The sequence below is a fragment of the Onychomys torridus genome, chromosome 15 (genome assembly GCF_903995425.1).
Source record: "Onychomys torridus chromosome 15, mOncTor1.1, whole genome shotgun sequence".
Taxonomy (NCBI): domain Eukaryota; kingdom Metazoa; phylum Chordata; class Mammalia; order Rodentia; family Cricetidae; genus Onychomys; species Onychomys torridus.
This window is the reverse complement of record NC_050457.1, coordinates 23,724,426-23,749,171: the sequence shown is the minus strand read 5'-3', so window position 1 is coordinate 23,749,171 and position 24,746 is coordinate 23,724,426. Positions and strand designations below refer to the sequence as shown.

General features: G+C 43.9%; 1 protein-coding gene and 1 non-coding gene across 3 annotated transcripts in view; one reads left to right on the top strand and one right to left on the bottom strand.

Annotated features, from left to right (window-relative positions):
- The window catches only part of Mccc2 (methylcrotonoyl-CoA carboxylase 2), a 69,574-nt gene that overhangs the window by 34,408 nt on the left and 10,420 nt on the right, over positions 1–24,746 (top strand). For both annotated transcript variants that reach the window (XM_036207170.1, XM_036207171.1), the window contains exons 7-12: positions 9,306–9,419; positions 13,094–13,158; positions 17,259–17,358; positions 17,461–17,556; positions 20,798–20,870; positions 23,630–23,706. In XM_036207170.1, the coding sequence (XP_036063063.1) occupies positions 9,306–9,419; positions 13,094–13,158; positions 17,259–17,358; positions 17,461–17,556; positions 20,798–20,870; positions 23,630–23,706 (525 nt within the window). The remainder of the gene's footprint in view (positions 1–9,305; positions 9,420–13,093; positions 13,159–17,258; positions 17,359–17,460; positions 17,557–20,797; positions 20,871–23,629; positions 23,707–24,746) is intronic.
- Positions 7,105–7,179, bottom strand: Trnaa-agc. Its single transcript has one exon. It is a non-coding gene; the product is annotated as a tRNA-Ala (tRNA).

Here is a 24,746-nt window from a genome sequence, read left to right as displayed (position 1 = left end):
TCAAGCATCTGTGATCGTTCTGAAGGGCTTAAACAAGCTGACGTCGTTGTTTTAAAAACGCATTTCCATACAGATGAGTAGAAGCTGGGAGAGATGAAAGCAGTGTGTCTGGTGACATCCAGGCTCTCTAAATTGAGGCTGTCTGATAAAAAGGTCGAGGAAGAGGCATTCTGGGTAAGATGGACTTCCTGCATTTTGTGTGTCCTTAAAACTTGGTGCAGGGTACCAACAAGTACCTCAGAATTAGCAGTGTTGATCCAGCAATGTGGGTGACAATGACCTGAACTTCTGGCCAGCTATTCAGCTGGGATGTGCACCCTGAAACTTTTATTTCTAATGGAGGTTCTTCAGGTAAAGACAGAACCAATATGATATGGACAGTGTCTGCTTTTCACAATTACTTTGAATGGAAAGGGGAGCAAGATGGGAGGCTGCAAAAGGAAACACATTTTGAGTGGTTTTCCCATTCAGTCCCAGGACTCTTCCCCTCTCTGTTGCATTTATCCCCCCTCTCTGTTTGCATTTATCCCCTCTCTGTTGCATTTATCCCCGTCTCTGTTGCATTTATCCACCCTCTCTGTGCATTTATCCCTCTCTGTTGGCATTTATCCCTCTCTGTGTGCATTTATCCCTCTCTGTGCATTTATATCCCTCTCTGTTGCTTAAAAAAAAAAAAAAAATAATTTTTCCCATCTCTGTTGCAATATCCCGTCTCTGTTGCATTTATCCCAGTCTCTGTTGCATTTATCCCCTCTGTGTGCAATTTACCCCTCTCTGTTGCATTTATCCCCTCTTCTGTTGCATTTATCCCGTCCTGTTGCATTTATCCCCTCTCTGTGTGCATTTAATCCCCGTCTCTGTTGGCATTTATCCCCCTCTCTGATGGCATTTATCCCTCTCCTGTTTGCATTATCCCCCTCTCTGTTGCATTTATCCCCGTCTCTGTTGCATTTATCCCCGTCTCTGTTGCATTTATCCCGTCTCTGTTGCATTTATCCCCTCTCTGTTGCATTTATCCCCTCTCTGTTGCATTTATCCCCTCTCTGTTGCATTTATCCCCCTCTCTGTTGCATTTATCCCCGTCTCTGTTGCATTTATCCCCGTCTCTGTTGCATTTATCCCCTCTCTGTTGCATTTATCCCCTCTCTGTTGCATTTATCCCCTCTCTGTTGCATGTATCCCCGTCTCTGTTGCATGTATCCCCGTCTCTGTTGCATTTATCCCCCTCTCTGTTGCATTTATCCCCGTCTCTGTTGCATTTATCCCCGTCTCTGTTGCATTTATCCCCTCTCTGTTGCATTTATCCCCTCTCTGTGTTGCATTTATCCCCCTCTCTGTTGCATTTATCCCCTCTCTGTTGCATTTATCCCCTCTCTGTTGCATTTATCCCCCTCTCTGTTGCATTTATCCCCCTCTCTGTTGCATTTATCCCCGTCTCTGTTGCATTTATCCCCTCTGTTGCATTTATCCCCGTCTCTGTTGCATTTATCCCCCTCTCTGTTGCTTTATCCCCTCTCTGTTGCATTTATCCCCCTCTCTGTTGCATGTATCCCAGTCTCTGTTGCATTTATCCCGTCTCTGTTGCATTTATCCCTGTCTCTGTTGCATTTACCCCCGTCTCTGTTGCATTTATCACCATCTCTGTTGCATTTATCCCCCTCTCTGTTTTGCAGAATGAGGCATAGGACCTCCCTGGGAAGCCTTCCCCTTTTCCATTGAGCTGCCTGCTGGACTTCATTTGTAATTTATTTTGTTATAATGAGAACCAGTCTCTGTTTCCCCGGGCAAGACCTGGAGGGTAATGGATTTGTCTGAAGAGTTCCATGTGATTGGCTGTGGTTTGCAGCAGCCTATTTCTGTTACTCAGAAACCATGCTTGTGGAAGCGACAACGGGTTTCTGTGGGTTACGTGCATCCATGGCTGTCATCCATGGCCGCCCCTTACTTTCTTGCTCATAAGTCATAGAGTCATGCTTGACCTCCTCTTCCTCCTCTTTATCTCTATCACACAGCAGGCTCCCTCTCTGGTGGTGGGGGATTGTTGCCCTTCAGAGTTCTTGTAGTTCATCTTTGTCCTGATGAGGGTCCCCTTGATGTCTCTTTGGGCACAGTACTGCTGATGTATATGCCTACAACCCAAGCCAAGTCCACACCTCATAGTGTAGCCATGCATTTTATGGCATTTTGGTTCTTAGTGGAGAGTGGAGCAGAATTTTCTCTATGGTTCCAGATGCTTTGGATCCCAGAGTGGCCTTGCATGGGATATGCACAAGGACACACTTTGGGCTGGGAGCTGCACTCTGGGATCCCTGGGTCCTGTGAGCAGAAGATGGAGTGTCAGGATGCTCCAGTACATGTCCTCCCTGCATCGTGTTGTGGGTGACAAGCAACGCAGAACTCAACGATGAGCCTGTGTGATGCTGACTGGTCTATTGGTGGCTTATCTCTGTTGTGTTCTGTTCATCTTTATTGCTATTATCAGCAGCTGTCGGCTCTCATAGCATTAAAATTTCATTACTTTAAATACTTGTAATTAAGCAGCTGGAAAGATGGGTGAGCCATCAATAAACACCTGTAAGGCCTGTTCCAGATGATCTGATCCCCTTTTCTGGTCTCCATAGGCTCTTGCATGCACATAGTGCACATAAAACTCACCCATACACATACATAAAAACAAATGAATGAATGGCTCACACCCTTAATCCCAGTCTTCATTTCAAAGGCAGAGGCAGGTGGGAAGTCCATGAGTTTGAGGCTAGCCTGGTCTATGTATTGAATTTTAATCCAGCTGGGGCTGCATAGTAAGATCCCATCTCAATAAATAAATAAATATCTTTAAAAAATAAATTTAGCCGGGGGGTGGGTGGGTGGCGGCAGCGTTGGCTGCGCACGCCTTTAATCCCAGCACTTGGCAATAAATAAATAAACAAATAAATAAATTTAAAATACTTGTGACTAGAAAGGCTTTCTTTGTTATTGATGAAACATTTGAGAATTTTTATTCCTATGGGCATGGTAACTATAATGCTTGCAGGTTTTTTTGTGCTTTTAGAATTTTTATTTATTTACTTAATTATTTAAGTTCTGTGCATGAGTGTTTTGCCTGCACGTATATCTGTGTACTGTGTATGTGCCTAGTGCCCTTAAAGGTCAGAAGTGGGTGTCTGACATCCCTCCTACCCTGTGTCTTTAAATTATATAGCAGCATTGTGAAAATACACTCATCCATTGACTGAAATTTTAGTAGTGTTTTTGGGTGTCACTGAGTTGGATCAAGCTTATTACATTTTTATCTTCCCATTAGCAATCACTCTCTGTTCCTGTCGGTCCTCCCAGCCACAGATCTCCTTTGCCTCCGGGTGGGACTGGAGTGACCATCTCCTGTAACTTTGTATCTGGTCTCCTTCATTTACTGGGACGGTATGGCTGCATCTCCCCGATGGTGCAGGATCCTACTTGGTCTTTGTCTTCCATGTCTACCGTAGATTAATAGTTCAGAGGTGGAGTCTTTGAAGAGCGGAATAGAAAGTCTGGTCATTCTCTCCATCATGATGATGTTTTGGTTAATGGTGGACTTCACAGGTAAGGTGGTCCTGAGATTGTATTACATACAGGCTTAGCCATCTGTTTGTGGAATTCCGTTCCTTGATACATTTGCCTAATGATGAAATTGTCTAACTTGGCATTTCTCATCATTTAATCCATTGATCGACACTCAACTTCACTAGAGAAGTCAGATGTGCCTCCGTTATAGTCGCTTGAGACAGAGTTCTTTTTTTATTTTATTTATTTTTATTTTTTCAGTTCTGGGGATTGAAACTAGGGCCTCTTTCATGGTAGACAAGTCACTCAACCACAGAGCCACGTGCCTAGGCCAAGGTAAATGGTTTATTTATTGTTCTAGAGCATACTATCCCCAAACTTGGCAGTGTAGAACAATGCACGTTTATTATCTCGTTCCTGTGGGTTGGAGTCTGGGCCTACCTAGCTAAGGGTCTCACAAGGTACAGTGAACCCAGAGTTTGATGTCAGGGCCTGCTTCCTAGTTCGAGCATGTGGTTGTTAACCGAATTGGTTCTTTCCAGGCTTCCCTCAGTTCATCTTGGCTATTGGCTGGAGGGCTATCCTGGTCTTCTCAGAGCATGTCACAGCTTGCTACTTGGCGTCAGTCATCAAAGCAAGAAAGGGGGCAGATGAGAGAGAGGCTGCAAATGGGAGGAGTGGTCTCAGTCCGCTGTACTGAGGGATGGCACTGGGTGGGGACACCGGCAGCAGCGATGACTGGGGGCCAGTTCAGAAGTTTGCCAGCCTCACCTGCCCTTTGCTGAGCATGTGCTAGCTGGTGTCAGAAGGGTTCATGGTTGATGTCCTTGGTGCAGGGGCACTGTGGAGAAGATGCATCTGAAATGCCCCAGGCAATATGACAGAGGTCCCTGAAGTCAGGTGCTACTACTTGGTCTGTTGCTCATTTAACTGAGGGGTCGTCTGTTACCTCAGTAGCTCTCCCCTCTCACCCTTTTATTCTACCAAGGGAGGTATTGAAAGGGAAAAATCAGTAGCCATCTTAAGAGATGCTTCCCCTGCCCCTCCTCCAAAAGTATTTGCTGACCAGCAGTTTTAGAAGTGATCAGAAGTTGAACTTAAGGCTGGGACCATAAGTATGTATCCTGGACTTGGAAAAACAAGATATGGGGAGTAATGGACTCAATTGACCAGAAGTTGACCTTAGAGGAGAGTAGGGCTGGAACAATAAATCTGAATGTGTCAACAAGAGCAGGACATAGGGAGTAAAAATTTACGTCTCTATAGATACCCTGAGTCCTGTTAGCAATTAGTAACCTTATGCTTAGCTCACCCCTACCCCCCTCATCCATTCCCAAGCTGCATGTAAACTTTTCCTATATAAACCCCTTAAAGGGAGAGCTGGGGCCGTTCTCCCCCCCCCACCCATGCCCTGCACTGGCTGACAGTTGCTATTCTATCCTCTCTTTGCTCTCTTGTTGTTTTCCTGGAACTCCACTCTGCCTGGTGGGGTTGTTTTTTTTTTAGGTCTTATTTTTGAAAACTGTTCTCTTTTAGAATCTTACATCACTGCAGCTCCACTCTAAGTTCCTCGAGCCTTTTCCTTCTGGAGCACTGAGATAGTCTGAGCTGAAGACAGTGTTGTCGTGGAGAGCACAGGGTAAAGCTCTCCTTGCTTTCCCAGGGCTGTGCATCTCAACCTTCCTGGCGCTGCGACCCTTCAATACAGCTCCTCATGTTGTGCTGACCGCACCCCCCCCCACTCTAAAATTATTTTCATTGCCACTTCCTGTGATTTTGCTACTGTTATGAATCGTGATGTAAATATCTACGTTTTCCCACAGTCTTAGGTGACCCCTGTGAAAGGGTTGTTTGACCCTAGAGGGGTCACGACCCACTGGTTGACCCTTACAAAAGGCCCAGAATTTAGTGTGTTGGCATTTCTATTTTATTATTTTGCCTCACTTTACATGAACATATTTAGATATTAACAATGAACTCATCCACGGTTCATTTCTCACTCACGTGGTGGGCCGCTGAGATCTGTCTGCTATCGTAAACTTGGCTACCATGCATGTTGCTTTGCGTGTATGAGAAGGGATTTTTGTAGCTGTAGATATCTTGAAAGCATACTTCTGGGCGATTGTTAAACCAAACGAGAAGGGAAAAACACTGCTCTATTATGTTGACAATTAAATGTAGACAGTTTAATAACAAACACAAAACATTTAATAAAAGGAAAAAGTCTTTGTTGATGACCACATAGTTGGAAAATTGCTTGCTCACTGTCATGTCCTTTGAGCTTAATGTTAGTGTGGTGTGCTGTTCACTAGAGCATCGGCTTGTGTGAATATAAGGTAAGTCGATGAAATATTGAGATCAGAGACAAAACCTGGCTTTATGTGGCACCTTAAAAGATCCATTTTATACTTATTTTTCTTTGGTGGTATTTTTATTACTGTTGATGGGTATTTAGCTAAACTCTTACGTTATTCTTGGTGCCATACTAATCTTTGAGCAAGGATTTTCTTAAGCTTTTTCTAAAATGGAAAGCTTTTGAACACCCACGTGTAAACATCATTGTTAACTCCTTGTAAGTATCACCCAGCTTCTATATGATTTTTAATTTTTTAAAGAGTTGTATTTTTAAATTTTAAAAGTTATATTTAGTGTGTGTGTGTGTGTGTGTGTGTGTGTGTCTGTGTGTGTGTGTGTCTGTGTGTGTGTGTGTCTGTGTGTGTGTGTGTGTGTCTGTGTGTGTGTGTCTGTGTGTGTGTGTGTGTGTGTGTGTGTGTGTGTGTGTGTGTGTGTGTGTGTGTGTGTGTGTGTGTGTGTGTGTGTGTGTGTGTGTGTGCATGCTTATGTGCTACTGGAAGGTCAGCTTTCAACAGGTCAGAGATACTGGAGAGGAGATGTGATGTGGGCACACCTGCATGTACACACAGGAGACTTTTTCCTGGGGGCCAAAGCTTAATTCTTCATTTTTTTTTCCTTTCTGTTGCTTGTTCCTATTCTTCTTTCTGTTCTGTTCTTCTATCCTGTTGTTCTCCTCCTTCTCCTCCTTTCTCTCTCTCTCTCTCTCTCTCTCTCTCTCTCTCTCTCTCTCGTTATTCTCCTTCTATATCTTTCCTGTTGTTTACCTTCTACTATATCTCGTTTTTCTCTTATCCCTTTTATACCTCCTAAGACAAAAATTTTATGCAAGAAGCGATTACCTCACAACCACAAGTTATGTGTTTTCCAGAAACAAATTAAAATCTTTTCACAGGAAGAAATCACATTAGGATCACAAGTTACATGTTTTCCTTAGAAGCCCACAAGTAGTCAAACATTTCTCTTCACCCCAAAGCAACGATTCTTTTAGAATTGATTAACAAAGTTTTAAGCAAGCTGAGTATATTTCAGCCAGTTCCTTTTGTACTAGCAGACAGCTGTTTATGGTTTCAGTAAAGCAGATTTCTATCCTGTTTCTACTCTACAAATCCTTTAAATAAGTGGTCTAGCTAAACATCTATTTTTTCTTTTCTCTCTCTCTCTCTCTCTCTCTCTCTCTCTCTCTCTCTCTTCTGTTTTCTTTTTTCTTGCCAGAGCTGAGGATCGAACCCAGGGCCTTTTGCTTGCTAGGCAAACGCTCTACCACTGAACTAAACCCCCAACCCCTATTTTTTCTTTGTACACAATAGGGTCATTTAACTTCCTTTCACAACTTTGTTTTTTCAGGATGGATACCAGGGCCTGTGATTAATTCCATAAGTTACATGACCAGGGAACTCGGGCCTAACCCTGGGTCTAGGGACATAATTGCTCTCTTTGATCATCAGCCTGTTTTTCCACAGGCAGAATTCATGGGTCTATAATGCATGAGACTTCTTTGTGGCTTTCCACCTTCTGCAGACCTCACAGGCGAAGGTGACTTTTAGCCCAATTTTGCCTTTTATTTTTTTTTCTTTTTGAGCTGAGGATTGAACCCAGGGCTTTGCTAGGTGAGTGCTCTACTACTGAGCTAAATCCCCAACCCTTTTTTTTGTTTGTTTTTTTGTACCTTTTATTGGAGCATTCCCCGATCACCTTCACTAACTCTCTTAGCCATCAGTATCTTTTAGGCAAACTCAGAAAGTTCAATTAAATCATAGATCTAACTCAGCATCATTGCTCGTATAAAAATCATCTTCATTATGATCTGCAGGTAGGTTGCCCGGTGAGGAGTGGGATTGTCCCATGAAACAATCACACTATACTGGATACAGTGGGATCCTTTCACAGAGTAATCCCACCAAATATAGCAGGAACAGGACAGCAGGAAACACAGAAGCAGCAAGGAAGGGGCATTCTGGGAACATTCCCCCCAGGGCTTTACCTCTGAGGTACCCGTCATAACTTTGTCCGGTGGGCTGTATTCCATAAACTCCGTTGCTGATTGAAGCTCCCCTAACGTGGTCGCTGACACTTACGTGTTTGTGTGTGTGTATGTGCCCACTCGTGCACAAGTGTGCATGAATATGTGGAGGCCAGAGGTCAATATTTGGTCATTCTCTATTTCATTCATTCATCCATTCATTCATTCATTTGTGTGTGTGTGTGTGTGTGTGTGTGTGGTGTCTGCATGAATTCATGCTCACACATGCAGAGGGCAGAGCAGGACATCAGGTCTTTTTATGTTGTTTCCTTGACTTTCTGCCTTGAGACAGGATCTCTTACTAACTAGGAAGCTCAGAGGCTCACCATTTCAGCTAGGCTCTCTGGCCAGCAAGTTCTTGGGATCCGCTCCTTTATGCTGGGGTTGAACACATCCATGACTATGCCTGGCTTCCCGCTTGGGCATTGTGAATTTGATGTGCTGGGAATTCAGACTTGGTTGAGTAGAAGCACTTTCGCCAGAGCGCCATCTTCCTAGTTCTTGAGGCAAGGCATTTCACTTGCATTGAATTTACCAATTTGACTGGACCAGTGGAGCAGTGAAATCCAGGGATACAAACCCTGCCCAACTTTTTTCCATGGGTATTAGGGATCACTTTGCCAACTCAGCCATTTGAGTGAACTTTTTAAATGTTAACATTACTTGTATATTTAGAAGGTACTATGTTTGTGCTAGCACAAAATATTAATAACATTCATTCAAAGAATTATTTCAATGTCCCCATGAGCTTATTTATTTATATAAAGTGATTTCCCCTCTGAGGAAGTTTTATTGAGGTGAGTGTGTGCTAGGTTTCTTTTCTCAGACCAGTTTATCAGGCCAGCGTTCTCCTGATAGGCTCTTCGTCTATATGTTTGTAAGAGTGTGACATAAGCCCTGCAAAATGGTTTTGTACCAGAGGTCAAGACACCATTCTAGGAGTCGGCAGCGATAGCGCAGTGGGTAAGAGCATTTGCCGCTCTTCCAGAGGACCTGAGTTCAGCTCCTAGCACCCACACCAGCGTGCTCACAGACTTACAACTCCAGCTCCACGGGTCTCTGCAGGTGCCTGCTCACACACTTGGGATGCACACAGACAGACACATATACATACACATAGGTTAAAACAACAACCAAAGAGATACTCCTAGTCACGAGCATGATGTGTGCCTTGGAATCTGTTTTCAGGAGATGGGTGGATCATGAGTTCTAGGCTAGCCTGGGCTACACACTAAGAACCATCTCAGGACTCCATTTCTGAAGTGAAGCCCAGGGATCAGCTATTGGTAGCACCCAGGCACTGCAGTGTTTGTAGGGACATTGTGCCAATGCCACACTGTTTCCTGTTGGAGTCTCATCTCAGGGCTTGTCTCTGCCTCTCTTACAGATAGCTGTGGTCATGGGCTCCTGTACGGCAGGAGGCGCATATGTGCCTGCAATGGCTGATGAAAACATCATCGTACGAAGGCAGGGTACCATCTTCTTAGCTGGACCACCCTTGGTAAGAATAGTATCTTGGTTGATTGATTATTGACTTATTGAAGTTAAATGTAGACCCATAAACTATTCTGTGCTTTAAAAATATGGTGAGTATAGTGCATCACACAAATTAAATTTACTGTCTAATAAATCTTAATTACTTGCTTCAGTAACATTATTTGCATTATCATGTAGATGTTGCCATATCCAGCTCTAGACCTTTTTTTATTTGCTGCAACATAAATCCATTAAATGCTCCCTGATGTTGTTGCCTGGCAACCACCGTTCTCTTTTCCTTCCTTCCTTCCTTCCTTCCTTCCTTCCTTCCTTTCTCCTTTCTTCCCTCCCTCTATCTCTCTCTCTCTTTCTTTCTTCCTTCCCTCCTTCCTTCCTTTTTTTCTTTTCTTTTCTTTTTTTGAGACAGGGACACACTTGGCAGACTTAGAACTCATTGAAGACCAGGCTAGCCTTGAACTCACAGAGATCTACTTGTCTCTGCTGGTATTAAAGGTGTGTGCCATGTCCAGTTCCACTATTCTCTTTTTTGACTCTTAATAATTTGACCAAAAATAAAAAAAAAAAAAAAAAAAAGAATTTGACCATTCTGGGTTCTTTATATATATATATATATATAGTGTTAATTTTGGATAACATGTTGGGAAATAATTATTTGTGTGCCTCCGTGTACATAATGAAATTCTGGAGAAGACAGAGTAAATGTAGAGTGGAAGAAACATGGTAGGAGAAACATCTTTGGCTTTTTGAGAGTGTTAAATGCCTGGCCTATTCTAGAAGGTATTTTGAGCTGGATATCATAGCACACAACTGTACTCACAGCAGTTAGGAAGTAGAGGCAGGAGGATCAGAAGCAATAAGACACTGTTCGGACATAGAAAGGAATGAAGTTCTTCACAGTGTGGATGGGAAACGCGAGACACACACACACACACACACACACACACACACACACACGTGATTCCACATCTGTGAATATTTAAGGGAGCCAAATTCATGGAGATGGAAAGTAGAGTAGTGGCTGTCAGGGCCAAGGAGGGAGGAGAAGCGGGGAATGGCCCCTGCTGAGTTGGAGTTTCCTCTGGGAATGATGGAGTGTTCTGGAATTAGGTAGTGGAGATGGCTGCACAATTTTGTGATTACCAGAAAAGCCTCTGAAATGTGTGCTTTAAAACGGTAGACCTCAAGGCCTGGCCATTACTAGTAAGAACTCGTGTTCACGCAAAGTAGATGTTTCCCATGTGATTACTAATAACAGTAACGGAAGATGAGGTAGACCAGAAGGAGCTGGTACTTTCACTGTGCTAACTCCCCAGTGTTCTTTAGATGCTAGTGTTCGTACCTGTTACCATTCCTCTCGCTGTTGGTGATAAGCTCTCATCGGCTCGGGCGTAGAAAATGTACTCAACTCTTACCTTTGCACTGTGAGGAGTACGAACTTTCCCAAATGAAGGTATGAGTGACATTTGAAAACTTCCGTTGGGAGGATTCGTGGCATATAGTGCTGGAACAACACCCGATGTTTTAGAAGAGTTCATCCAGGTCTACCCATGGAATCAGATTTCACTTGATTCAGCAGCCATGGAAACCGGAAGTTCTCCAGATCTGACCTCTGTCAGTGGTCCATGAGAGACTGTTTAGGGGAGAAAGACTCTGAAGCCCCATAGATTGGAGAAGTTAGTATCCTGACACTTGTCTGTAGGCAGTTGGGAAAAGGCATTGAAGAGGGGGTTCAGGTGCTGTTCGTTCAAGTTAGTGTGGTTGGAGCAAATGGGGGTTGGAGGGACTCTTTGTTCTTGTGGTTCCTTTACCTGCCTGACCTGCTGTTTACTAGAATGGATAACTTTCCTTGTTTCTGATTTTTCATCTTTGTACCTGTCACAGCATCCAACATGTGGGTGTTCAATAAATATTAACTGATGACAACCCTAGTTCCCTCCACTGGAAATTAGTCAGAGCCCTGAGAATAAATATAGTGTATCTGTTGTTTATCTCTTTATGACTTTGAATATTCAGACACTTCTTATAATTAGTTATTTTGTGGACTGAAAGCCATTTAGCACTGAATTTCTTGGAAAAAGAAACAGTTTGACTTCTGAAAGTGGGATAATTGAAGGTGAAGATTTGAATTGCCTCTCTCTGTGGAAAGGTATTTAAAACCGAACTTTTGACACAGTGAAGAATAGCCATCCCCGTGTGTATCTTAGATAAATTAAAATAATCCTCATTGTTTTAATAAATTTTTTAAAATTTTTATCTTGAGAAACAGATTAGTCAACCCAGCGAGGTAGGAGTCAGCCATCAGTTCCCACCAGATGAGGCTGGCGTTTAGTACTTAGTGATTTTCATTTTCTTGTTGTCGTTTCTTGGGCAGTAATTAAGTCATTCTTGATTAATTGATTGGTTTTCATTTGGCTCCATCCTGTTGGATCTTAGATTTGGGTGACTTATGTAGGCGAATTTTTTTTCCCACTTTAAAGATAACTGGGTTTTGCCAGGTGGTGGTGGTGCACGCCTTTAATCCCAGCACCTGGGAGGCAGAGCCAGGCAGATCTCTGTGAGTTCGAGGGCAGCCTCGTCTACAGAGAGAGATCCAGGGCAGGCACCAAAACTACACAGAGAAACCCTGTCTCAAGGAACCCATAATATAGAGCTGGTAAGAGAAATATGCACAGATTGCTGAAATATAGATCAAAAAGTAGCAGGTAGACATGTAAGTGGAATTCTCTTCTTGGACCATGGATAGGCGAGTATCTTAGGGTTTCTATTGCTGTGAAGAGAAACCATGACCACAGCAACTCTTCTAAAGGAAAACATTTAACTGGGGTGGCTCCATCACAGTTCAGAGGTTCAGTCCATTCATGGCAGGGAGCGTGGCAGCGTGCAGGCAGACGTGGTGCTGGAGCTAAGAGTGCTCCATCTTGCAGGCAACAGGAAATGGTCTGCGCATCACACTGAGCATCTTGAGCAAGAAGACCTCCAAGCCCGCTCCCACAGTGACACACCTCCTCCAGCAAGGCCACACCTACTCCAACAGAGCCACACCTCCTAGTAGTGCCCCTCCCTTTGGGGGCCATCTTCTCTCAAACCACCACAGCCAGCACCGCTTAGTTAATTAATACCATAGGGTGTCATCACCATGAGGACTCCCGCAGGCCGGGTGAGAGCTCTCACCCAGTGGGTGAGCGAAGAAGGGAATCACAGGAAATCAAGGGAGTGCTCACAACTCCAAGGCTTTAAGGTGTGTTGGGAAGCATCATGAAGAAGAGGATGAGCTTCTAGGTGTGTGTGTGTGTGTGTGTGTGTAAACAGGGTTTCTCTGTGTAGCCTTGGCTGTCCTAGAACTCACTCTATAGACCAGGCTGGCCTTGAACTCATAGGGATCTGCCTGCCTCTGCCTCCGGAGTCCTGGAATTCAAGGCATGCACCACCGCCTTCCGACTCAGGATGCATCTTTGTACAGGAGCTGTGGGCGACTCTTAGTGAGTCTGGGCTTAGATTTCCCGTCTGTAGGCTGGGAGAATATTCTCCCACTTTGCCTGGAGGTGGAATGAGAAAGTACAGTGGTCTTCAGCTCTGTGGAAGGAAGGATGTAGTGCAGTCAGGTTAGGCGATATGCTTGTTAGTACCACATTTGGTATCACCAGTGGACCTGTCTCACTGTGGTTTTTATCCTTGTAGGTAAAGGCAGCTACTGGTGAAGAGGTGTCTGCTGAGGACCTTGGAGGTGCTGACCTTCATTGCAGGTAAGGCGGGAGCAATGTTTCCTCTCAGGATCGGTGGTGGTTTGGTTTGTTTAAAGGAACTTTTACTTCGTCTACTCCCAGTCTGCTGTTCTGGGTTTAGTTCTCTGGACTCTGGAACTGTGTTTCAAGTGGGAGTGTTAGCTGCTAAAAAAAAGAAAAAAAAAGAAAACTTATTGTGTGTTTGTCCACATGCATATGTGGACACACTCATGTATATGGGTGTGCACATGCCATGGAGGCACATATGGAACTCGGAGGACAACTCGTCTGTCCCTCTACCATGCGGGTTCTGGGAATTGACTCACGTGCTCAGGCTCAGCACCCTTATCTTCTGAGCCATCTTGTCAGCACAGGGGCCATGCTAATCTCCATATCATTCCATTTTTAGTATACGTGTTACCAAAGCAAGCACACTACCTCAGCTTTTCACTGACGCCTGAGAGGCAGTTTCCTATTAACTTAACAAACCTTCCTTGGATGCTTGCTATATTCCAGGCATGATTTTATTTTCTGGGGGGTAACTGAGGGACTTGATAGATGACCTGTAAAAGATGCAGGAGATGAGATGATAAAGACAACGACAACGAGAGGAAGTGATTTCATCCCCCAACATTGAGACAATGGGGTGGGGATAGGGGAGCAGATTTGAAATGGGAGCAGGAGGAATCAAACATTCTTGTAAGCCTGAGAAGTTAGGCGTGTTTGAGAGATTGCCTAGCAGGCATATGGCTGTGAGGGGTGATGTGGCACTTAATTCAAACTGTACAGTTCACCTTTCCTTAAATGTGTACAGAGAAGGGGTCCAGCTCTGTGTCCTAAAGGGCAGGTAGACCTGACCATCTGGTATAGGAAGTCCTGCTCTGTGCCATCATAACCCGAAGGATCCTGGTGACTTTAGGAGGAATCTGGGGTGAGAGAAAGGATGGATTCTTTCCTATTAGAATGAAAGAATTCTTTCCTGTCCTTTCATACCTGTTGACTAGCTTAAAGGACCTTCATCTTAGGTTTTCACTCATTCCTTTCTCATTCAGCACTTCTTGAGGATTGATTGATTGCATCATTATTAGTGATATAGAAAAAATTCAGACTAGTCCTTGCCCTCACGAACTTATAATTTAGTTAAGCAGGTAAGAGGAATAAATGAATTAAGCATTTACAAAATAAGTATGCAGACATGCATCCAGCCTTACCTAAAGGCTAGAAGAAAAATGGTTCAAGACATCCTGGGGTGGAATTGGTGTCATCAGCAGTGTTTGGAGACCCACGCTGCCTGAGCTTTGGGAGCTCAGGGTGGTGCTGCGGTGCATCTGCCCAGTTTCTGACTGTTACATGAGACCGTCAGGTGATCTGCTTGGCTGGGGTGATGTTTCTGTTTAGAGAAATCTGGCTGAGGGTGAATAAGGGTAAATTAGGGCATAGGACAAAATGGATTTGTGTTTGCTGGCAGGAGAAAGAGAGGAAGATAGTATGTGGGGGGCATTAATTTTTGTAAAACTTTGGACAGTTTTAAAAGCGAAAGACTGTAGGCAGCCTGTCGAGTTTCAGGGTATGGATGCTGGAATTTAGTTTGTGTCCCTGATTACTGTTGTGACTTAGATGAGGTGAGGAACCAGTTTGAGGCCCATCTGCTCATGAATAAGGTAAAGATTGGAATAGAACCTTCCAATCAAATATCTGTTAACATTACTTCTCGACGGCTCAGCAGGTAGTAGAACTTGCCAGCAACCTGAGTTCTAGCCCTGGAACCATGGTAGAGAGAAAACAGACTCCTCAAAGTCTGTTGTTTTTGGCCTCTGCTTTTGGGCTTTGGCATGAGTGTTTTTGTATACACACACCCCACAAATAATAATAATAATAATGAATAAATAAATAAAATCCACAAAACATAACAATGTGAAAGCTGGGCACACCTGTAATCCCAGAATTTAGGTGGCTAAGGACTGATTGCCTGTCTCAATTGAAAAGGAAAACTTCTTTGAGTTCTCTGTCATCTTAAAAGCACATTTATACCTGCTTAGTCACCATTAAGAGTTAATTTTAAACAAGGATTTATGTAGTGTCTCATCTAAGATGTCTTTTTCCTGTTCAGGCAAATTTTAGGCGTCTTTTATAGGAAGGCATTGCATTTTAAAGTTTGGCTGAATTAGAATCTTCCTTCTGCTGAGTTCTTCATTTCTACTGAGTCACGGAGGAGCTAGAAGCCAGAATTACAGGCGCCATTCTGTGTGAAGCACTGTGAACTAATTTGGGTTGTAAACCGTGTTTGGGAGCTGAAGGGGCTGCTGTGTGTGCTCTGGAGGAGTACATGTGGTCTCTGTTCTTATTTAGGATGCCAGAACGGCTCCTCAGAGTTGGACAGCTTCCCTAGACAAGACATCAAAACAGCTTGTAATGGCTTACCCATACAATGAACCCAAATTCTGTGGGGGTTTTCCTGTTATATATCTTTGTCTGACTTTACTGTTGTATGTTTTTGGGGTATTTTTTGTTGTTGTTGTTGTTGTTGTTTTAGCCAGAGTCTCTCTATTATGTAGCCCTGGTTGTCCTGAACTCACTATGTAGATGAGGCTGGCCTCAAACTCAGAGATCCGCTTGACTTGCCTCTGCCTCTGGAGTGCTGTGATTAAAGGTGTTCACCACCACACCCAGCTTGACTTCACATGTGTTGTATTAACAAGTCTGTCTGTCTGTCTGTCTGTCTGTCTCTCTCTCTCTCTCCTTTGAATGTATATTTTCCCACATTTATGCGTGTGAGTGTAATCGTATGTGCATGATGCATGTGTAGCAGAGAGAGGACAACATTGAGTGTGAGCCTTTGCCTTCTGACTTGTTTAAGGGCCCTTTGTTATTTTTCTCTTGATCTGCCAAACTATCTGGTACAAGCTGCCAGGGATTCTCCTGTCTCGGCCTCCTGAGTTTCTTAGTAGGAGCATTGGGAATACAGATGTTTATATTGTTTGCTTTTCTGTGCGTCCTGGAGATTGGAACCCAGGTCCTCATGCTTGTACAGCAAGTGTTTTTACTCACTGAGCCTGCAACTGTCTTTTAGGAAGCCCATACCCACACTTGGGCATGTACTGCCCCTTAATGTCTGAATTATAAATCTTAAATTAAAAACTTTAATTAAAAAAACTATTTCATGTATATGAATGTTTTGCCTACATGTATATCTGTGTACTATAGGCATCCTTGCTGTCATGGAGGCCAGAAGGTGGCATCAGGTCCCCTGAAACTGGAGTTAGACTGTTGTGAACTGCCATGTGGGTGCTGGAACTAAACCTGGGTCCTCTGGAAGACCCTCATCCAGTGCTCTTGACTGCCGAGCTTTCTCTCCAGTCCCCAGAAAAACCTTTTCTTAATAAACTCCAGCTGTACGAAAGAAGGAAGGAAGGAGGAGAAGAGAGCAAACTCTAGTGTACCTGCATAACAAGCCACTGACTGGGACAGAACTGACCCCAGCGCCAAGCTCATGCCTCATATGCCCCACTTGAAATTGACTGACACCTCCCACAGCCTACACCACAGAGCCGCTTGCTTGATCAGTTTCCGTTTTTACCTGCCGTCCAAGGGGCAGTGTATTCAAGCCTTTTTGTTTACTGGAAGCGAGAGCTGACTCTCCTGTAGGACTTGGAAGGAGGGCAGCTTGGCAGTCTCAGAGAGGAGAGACCACTATGGACACCCACACCCCTGGCTACTGCTGCGTCGTGTAACTATGCTGTGCAAGCCCACTGGCGGCAGCTGGGCTCACATAACATTCTGTTAAGGTGTACAGAATGAACCTCCATAGTCCTGTGAACAAGTCCTGAGGTCTGGCAGAAGGCCAGAGTGAGAAATCCAAGGCCTGAGCGTCCAGTGCAGCAGTGGTTGCTGGTCCTAGGGCAGGACACTTAGTCTCTGTATCTTTGATTTTCTTCTTTGTAAGACAAGGATGATGCTCTTTGGCCGGGGCCATTTGAAATCAAGTGGATTGGCGTTAATTATGTGTTTAAGAAGTAAAGGTGCTGGATCATCCTTAGATTAGGGAGGGTATTTGGGACCTAAGATATTTACTGACTTTCCTTTTCCAGGCTTTGATTACTAGAGTGTGCTTTACTCTGCAGAAAGTCTGGGGTCACTGACCACTACGCCTTGGACGACCACCATGCCCTCCACTTAACAAGGAAGGTTGTGAGGAGTCTCAATTATCAGAAGAAATTGGATGTGAGTAGGACACCTTCTGTCTTTCCTTTCCCTGTGGAGTAATTTAGCCCAAACCACCCGAATCCTGTCTTTAAACAGTGCGTTTGTCCTAAACGTCTGTAGGTCACCGTCGAACCTTCTGAGGAGCCTTTATTCCCCGCCGATGAATTGTATGGCATAGTCGGGGCGAACCTTAAGAGAAGTTTTGATGTCCGAGAGGTATGTGGGGAGCGGGACCCATGCCGTGAGTCCAGCTGTCAACCCTAGGGTTTGTGTTCGTGCAGACGGACAAGTGTGGGTCTCAGTGAGGAGCCGTGGTACCCAGGAGCACTGTTGTGGCATAGTACCTGGTGTCGCTGGTCTACAGTAAATACAAGTGAAGAAGGCCTCTCGGTGATTAGAGTTTTCACCAGAAAGCTTGGTTCATTCACGTGTGGGACTTGATGTTACCGTGGGCCATGCCAGTGATGGAGGGCAATCACACCATTCTCAGCTGTTTTTCCTCGGGGTTCTTATTTTGCCAAATAGACAAAATGTCAGTAAGTTGTTGGAGCAGAAAAACGTACCTTTTTAGATCAGTATGACATTAGCAAAGAGTAGACAATTATAGTGGGAGACGTTGCCATGGTGACAGATTGTGACACAGCCTTCTGTAATCTAGAGTGACAGTTTTCAGTGTTTGCTTGAGTGTGTAGGCTTTGATTGTCTTCATTTCTTCATAGCTGGCAGAATGAATTTTAAATTAGGAAATCATCTTAATGAGATTCTAAACCAGAGGCTTTAATATCTTAAGGTACTTTCCCCCTTGACTACAAGACTAATTTTAATTTCTGTTGGTTATTGGGGTGGGGGAGGGGGACTGTGTAGAAAACACAAAAAAGAAAATTGCTTGTTCTACCATTTGGAAAGAACAGCTAATATTTTAATATTTGGCTTGATCTGTATATACAGTTATATATCTGAGGATATATATATATACACACATACACACATACATACATACACACATATATATTTCTATCTGGGGACTCTGTGTATACAGATTCCATCAACCACAGCTCAGAAACCCTTGAGAGGGTTATTTTGTCTGTATTGCTCACATACATATTTTTTTGTTGTTGTTATTCCCCAAACAACATAGTACAGCAGCTGTTCATATGGAGCATTTATCTTGTTACTTATTATAAGTAATCTAGAGATGATTCAAAGTTTGCAGGAATATTTATGTAACTTATATGCAAAATTAAGGCATTCAGTACAAGAGACTTCAGCATCTATGGATTTGGGTATGGGACATAGAACAAATTCTCATGGATGAGGCATGGCTATATACATTTATATATAGTCTAAATGATGTATTTTTGGTATATGTATGTGTACACATATGTTTAATTTCCTCCATGTAAATAACTTTTTAAAAATTCTACTTTTTCTGATATAAATTACATATATTATTCCTTATCTTAAAAAAATCTCTTCAATAACCATTTCTCTATGGCTAGGTCCCAATTCCCATAGTGGTGTCTGGCAATGTGGCAGGCAGACTTTTTTTTCCCCATGAATTGAAGGTGTTGTTGCACTGTAGAGATGTCTGTAGATATTTGAGCCACACTTTGTTACTGCTGCTAAGTCCTGATTTTATAGAAATTCCAGTGGTACTTCACTTTAGCAACATGACTCAGCTGTAAACTTTAGAATTGGGTTTTAGCCTAACTTCCAATTAAGTACAGACAAAGAAAAAAACGGCACTCACGATCTGCTGAGAACCATCTTTTTAGAATAGCCTCTTCTTCACCTATGCCGTAGTATTACTGAGTCCATATTCTGAGCATCCGATGTACAGAAGTGAGCAGCAGACACCAACCCCTGTCTTTGTGTGCTTTTTATTGCCTTTTAATGGCAGTAATGCCTTTTGGCTGCTTCTTGCTGGTCATTTGTGGTTTCCATTTTTCCTGTTATAAATGAGCCTCACAGAGAGGCCTCCATAGCACACGGAGCTGCTGTAATGTTGGAAGCTGAGCTGCAAAACTTGGGCTTTGGGGCTTATTCTCTCAGTCAGGTACCGTGGGGACCCAGCCTTTCCAATATCGGTTTCTGGGGCTAGACTTGAGACTCTTACCCTATTACTTGTCTGTTCCTGAAGCTTGAGTTCTTCTGAAGGTAATTAATGCACTTTATGTATAAGAGTTGTATTGCGTATCAAGCCAGTCTGGGGTTGTTTCATACTAAGTGGCGCTGGGTGGCCGGGGCCTCTGAGGAGCTCTGTCTTCCTGCAGAAGAACGACAGCTGTGATGTGTTAATTGCTTGTCAAAAGGTTCACTTGAAGAGGGCTGCGGCACCAAGCGTCGTTTTGCTCCCATAGTCAGGAAAATAACTAAAAAATAACTTAAGGTAAGCTTTTACCTTCTGCGGAGAGAGAGGCTGGGATGAGTACCTCAGGTTTCAGCTAAGGGAGTGTGAGCGTTGCGTAGTAATCCAAACCCTCTCAAAGGGGTTCTGGAGAAGCGTGGAATAGGCTTTGTGGGTAAGTCTTCTCTTCTGGTGCTAGGATTGAAGTCAGGGCCTCAGCGTGCCGAGCATGAGCTCTACTAAAAGACCCGTGTGACGGAGACTCAAGGGTAAAACTCTCTAGAAGTTTCTGCTCCTTTCAGATTAACAATACATGCAGCTAGTCCTTCAGCTGGCTGATGTTGAGGATCAGTGAACATTTATTGAGGCTTAGTAGTAACAGCAGCTACTTTTTACTCAGAGACATTGTGTTCTAGTTATTACTCTTAAAAAGTTACCCTCTATAGAGGGTGGGGTCACAGACAGGTTTACAGGGCACTATGGGCTGTCTGGAGGAGGGAGGTAGTGTTCATCAAGTACTCTGCCACTGAGCTGCATCCCTGGGTCTTTAAGGGTTTGTGATTCGTTTCCTTGTGGTACAGCTGGAGTCAGAGCCAGCTGTCTGTCTCAGCATCGTTTCCACGTGTTCCTGTGTTCATCTGTTTTCCCAGCTGTCAAAACCCCTTCTTCATCTCCACAATGGCATTGAGTATAGAAGAGAAATATTATTTTTCTAATAAGTGATTTACCCTGGAACAGCTGGTCACATGTGGAGCCAACCAACATTCCTCACTCCAAGCCCTCAGTTCTGCTCTGGGTTTTCATGGACCCTTTGAACCCCTGCCGAGGAACTGAACCGGCCCCTGGAGCTCTGGCCTAGCTGCCAGCCCCCAGATTCTCCGCCTGCTTCTCTTGTGTGCAGCATCACTGTGGAGTCCATACTCCATTACAGTGTGGGGTGACCTGGGGCACTAACCACGCAAGTCAAGGGAAGTTCTGAAGAGATTTTCTGTGAGCCGTCAGATGGAGAGCGACGCCTCACTGTGAATTGCCTTCTTTATAAATAACTCCAGTGCAGAAATGCTTTCCTGATGTAATTGCTCAGGAACATTGTTATTTTTTTCCTCTTAGGTCATTGCCAGAATTGTGGATGGGAGCAGATTCAATGAGTTCAAGGCCTTCTATGGAGACACACTTGTTACAGGTACAAAAAACGAAGAGTTGAAAATAGTGAACGTTTCCCGTTGCGTCGGAAGTAAGTCATCGCTTGTCCCAAGGCTCCATGCGCCTGGCATGAGCTTTGTTATCCAGGAAGGCACACACTTGTGAGTCACTTGTCAGCAGACGCTGCTTTAGACAGATGATTTGTTCCCAAGTGGATTCCTGGACCCAGAGAACTTACAGTGACGATGGCCAGATACTGTGGTGTGGATGGACTCTTACCTGTGACTTTGTGGCCTTTCAGTAACAGGAGCAGAGAGTATCTGTCATGCTTTTTGTTCTCTGGGTAGCAGTTATTTTCAAGCATCCAGCCTTGTGTTCTGGCTGTTTACCTCTAGTGCATCTGGGGTTTTATGGAATGTGTAGTTTCACCAAAGGCTGTGGAGTGAGTTCAGTCTTCCCACAGCCTCCCTGTAGATAATTTTTGTTTCCTAAGGCTTATTTTTTTTCATGTGTATGAATTTTTGCTTACATATGTTTATGGACCCTGTATGTGCCTGGTCACCATGGAGGCACAGGGCATTGGAGACCCTGGATAGCCAGGCAGTTGTGAGCCACCTGATATGGGTGCTTGGAACTGAACCTATGTCCTCTGCAAGAGCAGTAAGTGTTCTTAACCTTGGAGCCATCTCTCCAGCCCCCTCTTAAGGGATGCACTCAAACACCAGATTGAGAATGCAGGCCAGTGTGTTGGTGTCAGGAAAAACAGGGTGTGTATACAAGTTAGTTCTTCAGTCTAAGGTGTTGGGGTTGTCAGCCTTTGAAGGAAACCGCTTCAAACAGAGGCCAGACTCAGAGTAACCTACCAGTGAAAAATGGCAGAACAGTTTTTGTGGATCTTCTTAGACTGTAAAAAGCCTGAAAATACAATAGTAACTCTGTATAAAACTTATCAGAACAGGGAAAGAGAAGCTACAGAAATCCAAATTGCAGCCGTACGTGGAGGCTTAGGACTAAACCTTGGCAATTTCTCCTAGCTCAATTTATGAGTGAGAAAATGTTTCATTCGGAAGGGGAATTTATGCTTTTCTCTTTAGGTGTTTAAGTGATCAAGAGCTTTTCGTTTGATATATGGACGGGGATTTGCCCGCCAGCACTGCAGGATGTGTTCCTCTTTGGTAGCAGTTTAAGACAAGCCAGGGCTTCTCTACTTCCTCCAAGATGGACGGGCTGTCCCTGTCATCTCCTTTTATGTGTTTGCCTGGTACCTGCTAAAAGACTGCGACACTCTTGTATCGCTGCATCAGGGACACAGCCAGTTCCCCCCATCTCTTCTCCATTGTACCGGAATTCATGTAAGGCCTGGGTCAGGGGAGCAAGAGTTGAGAAGGGGGCTTGAAGGGGGTGTGTGGAGATCAGATGTCAGAGGCGCAGGTGTTTCTGCAAGCTCCTTAAGTCTTCCTCCAGCCTCTATACTCATGTGAGGCCCAGGAGGATTTCTGTGACATTGTGCTTCCCTGTTTGGGTCAATTAGTAAAGGCCCTTCCTTGATGGAGAGGTTGGCACAAGTAGAAGCATGTGCCCTACTCAGCCCGTCTGTCTGTGCCTCAACCTCCACTCTCGCCTCACACAGGACCTAGGGAGGGCTGAGCATGTCAGTGGTTAAGAGTCCGCAGAGGTAGCACCATGCGCTAGATTTCCATCTCTTTGTGGGTGGGGCAGGACCCAGGTGGATCACTACACAGACTGTTTGGAAGCTTACCCCTCTGCAGACGCTTCTAACGGGTCAATACACTCAGGATTTCATCATACATAGGCCTCTGGCTGGAACTTTAGTCCTGAAAAACGACAGAGAATCCTACGTGGCCATCAAAGTGTGTTCTATCACAGCAAAAAAAAAAAAAAAATCACGTCAATAAAAACGAAAATCCAGGCAAGGCTAAAGAAAATAGCCTATCATTCAAAATTCAGCATTCTGACTCAGTCCATATGTTGACTCAATTTTTATTTGTTTTCTTTGTGTAATGCTTGGAGTACCTGCTTTGTGATGGGCAGCTTAGCTGTGCCCTGGAGCTTAGAGGCTGGGTCCAAGGGTAGCCAGTGCCTTTGACTCACCATCCAAGTATAGCCAGTAAGTTCTTGGGCTCTCAACCCTTGACACCTATTTCTGGTTGGACCCAGGCTTACTGAAAAGGGGAAAGAATTTTTCTCTAACCAAGTTCATCTGCTTTGCAAAATAGCCTTTTCTGACATTACCTGAAGCACCTGCCTCACAAAATGGCAGGCTGGGTTTTCCCTCTTCCTCATATGTGCATGCACATTGTGTGTGTGTGTGTGTGTGTGTGTGTGTGTGTGTGTGTGTGTCGGGATATTTGGAGTCCTAATGGAAGTGTGCTGGTGGTAAGGAGCTGGCACCCAGGGACTTAGATAGAAGAAAAGATCAGAATATTCTTTTTAAAGATTTTCTTTAAAGTTTGAAACATTTCAGGACACCCTGGTCTCTAGTACATTGGGGGCACTCACATGTGAGTTACATGCATATTCCAAAAGAGTCATTTACTCAAACTAAGCAAACATAGATAGTCCTACATAGAGCATGGTTTTCGAGACACATAGACAAAACAAAAAACCTGGTACCTGTAGGAATAAAGCACTGTGACAGGGGCTGTTTTGCACCGTAGATGACCTCTATTCACATTTTAACATTGATCTCAAATTAAAGAATGTGTAGTATGCCTCTGTTGCAAACGAAAAACCCCCCTGAAAAACCTAACTCTTTTTTTTTTTGCATTTTCTCTTGAGGATTTGCTCGAATATTTGGATACCCCGTAGGCATCATTGGAAACAATGGAGTTTTGTTTTCTGAATCTGCAAAAAAGGCAAGTGTTGTTGAGTGCAGTAGGAGTTTAGGCTTTAACATAATTAATTTTGAAGGTAACATAATAAGTTAAAATGGCTTTTCTGAGAGCTTTATAGCATTACTGGTATTTCTTAGCAAGCAAAACACCTGTGTGTGCTTGTGCCCAAGTGCGAGCGTTGGATACAGTTTCTATGGTAGTTGACATCAACGTGGTGTGAGGAGCTGGTGGGGCACTATTAAAGTCTGTGGGGTGGTTCAGGACAACCCCGTGAGGGGCTGGGATTGTAATTGGTTACAGGGAAGTGTGCCAAGAAGGCAGGGATTTCTTGCCCTGAGAGTGTCTCATTCTATAGGCCCTCCACACTGGAGAGGTTCTGATACCCTGTGTGGGTGGTTCTGAGATGTGACCTCTTTGGTCATCCTTTAACTTAATTTTTACTTTTTGGGGATGTGCAGTGAGTTTAGGATTGGGTTTCACATGGGCTGTCTCAGATTCACCTAAGCTTGTAAAATGTAGCTCATGCACTTTGATAAAACATTGCAACAACAACAAAAACGGTGTGTCTTTCCTTTTCAGTAAGCAAAGCAGTTCCCTTACTGATAGAGGAACAGGCTTGTAAGTTCTTGAGCTAATCAAGGATGAATTTGTCTGTAAAGAAATGTTTAGCAATAAAACTAATCTTTATATTCTGCTGCTCACATAGTTTCCTCAACTCAATTCTAAAATGAACAAACTCAAAGAAAAGAAAAAATCAGCTGGGTTTGTAGTTTCCTCCTGTAGTCCTAATGTGGGAGGTTGAAGTAGGAGAGTAGTTCAAGGCTAGCCTGAGCTGTGTGGAGAGACCCTGCTTCAGAAAATTACCCATAATCCTATTACAAAGGACCCCAAAAAGGTCCTTTGGTATTTTAAAAGATATTAAATAATCCTGAAATAACAGCTTGAAGAACACACACACACACACACACACACACACACACACACACACACACACACACGTAAAAAGCCTGGGTGTGGTGGTGAATGCTTTTGATTCCACTACTCGGGAGGCAGAGACAGGA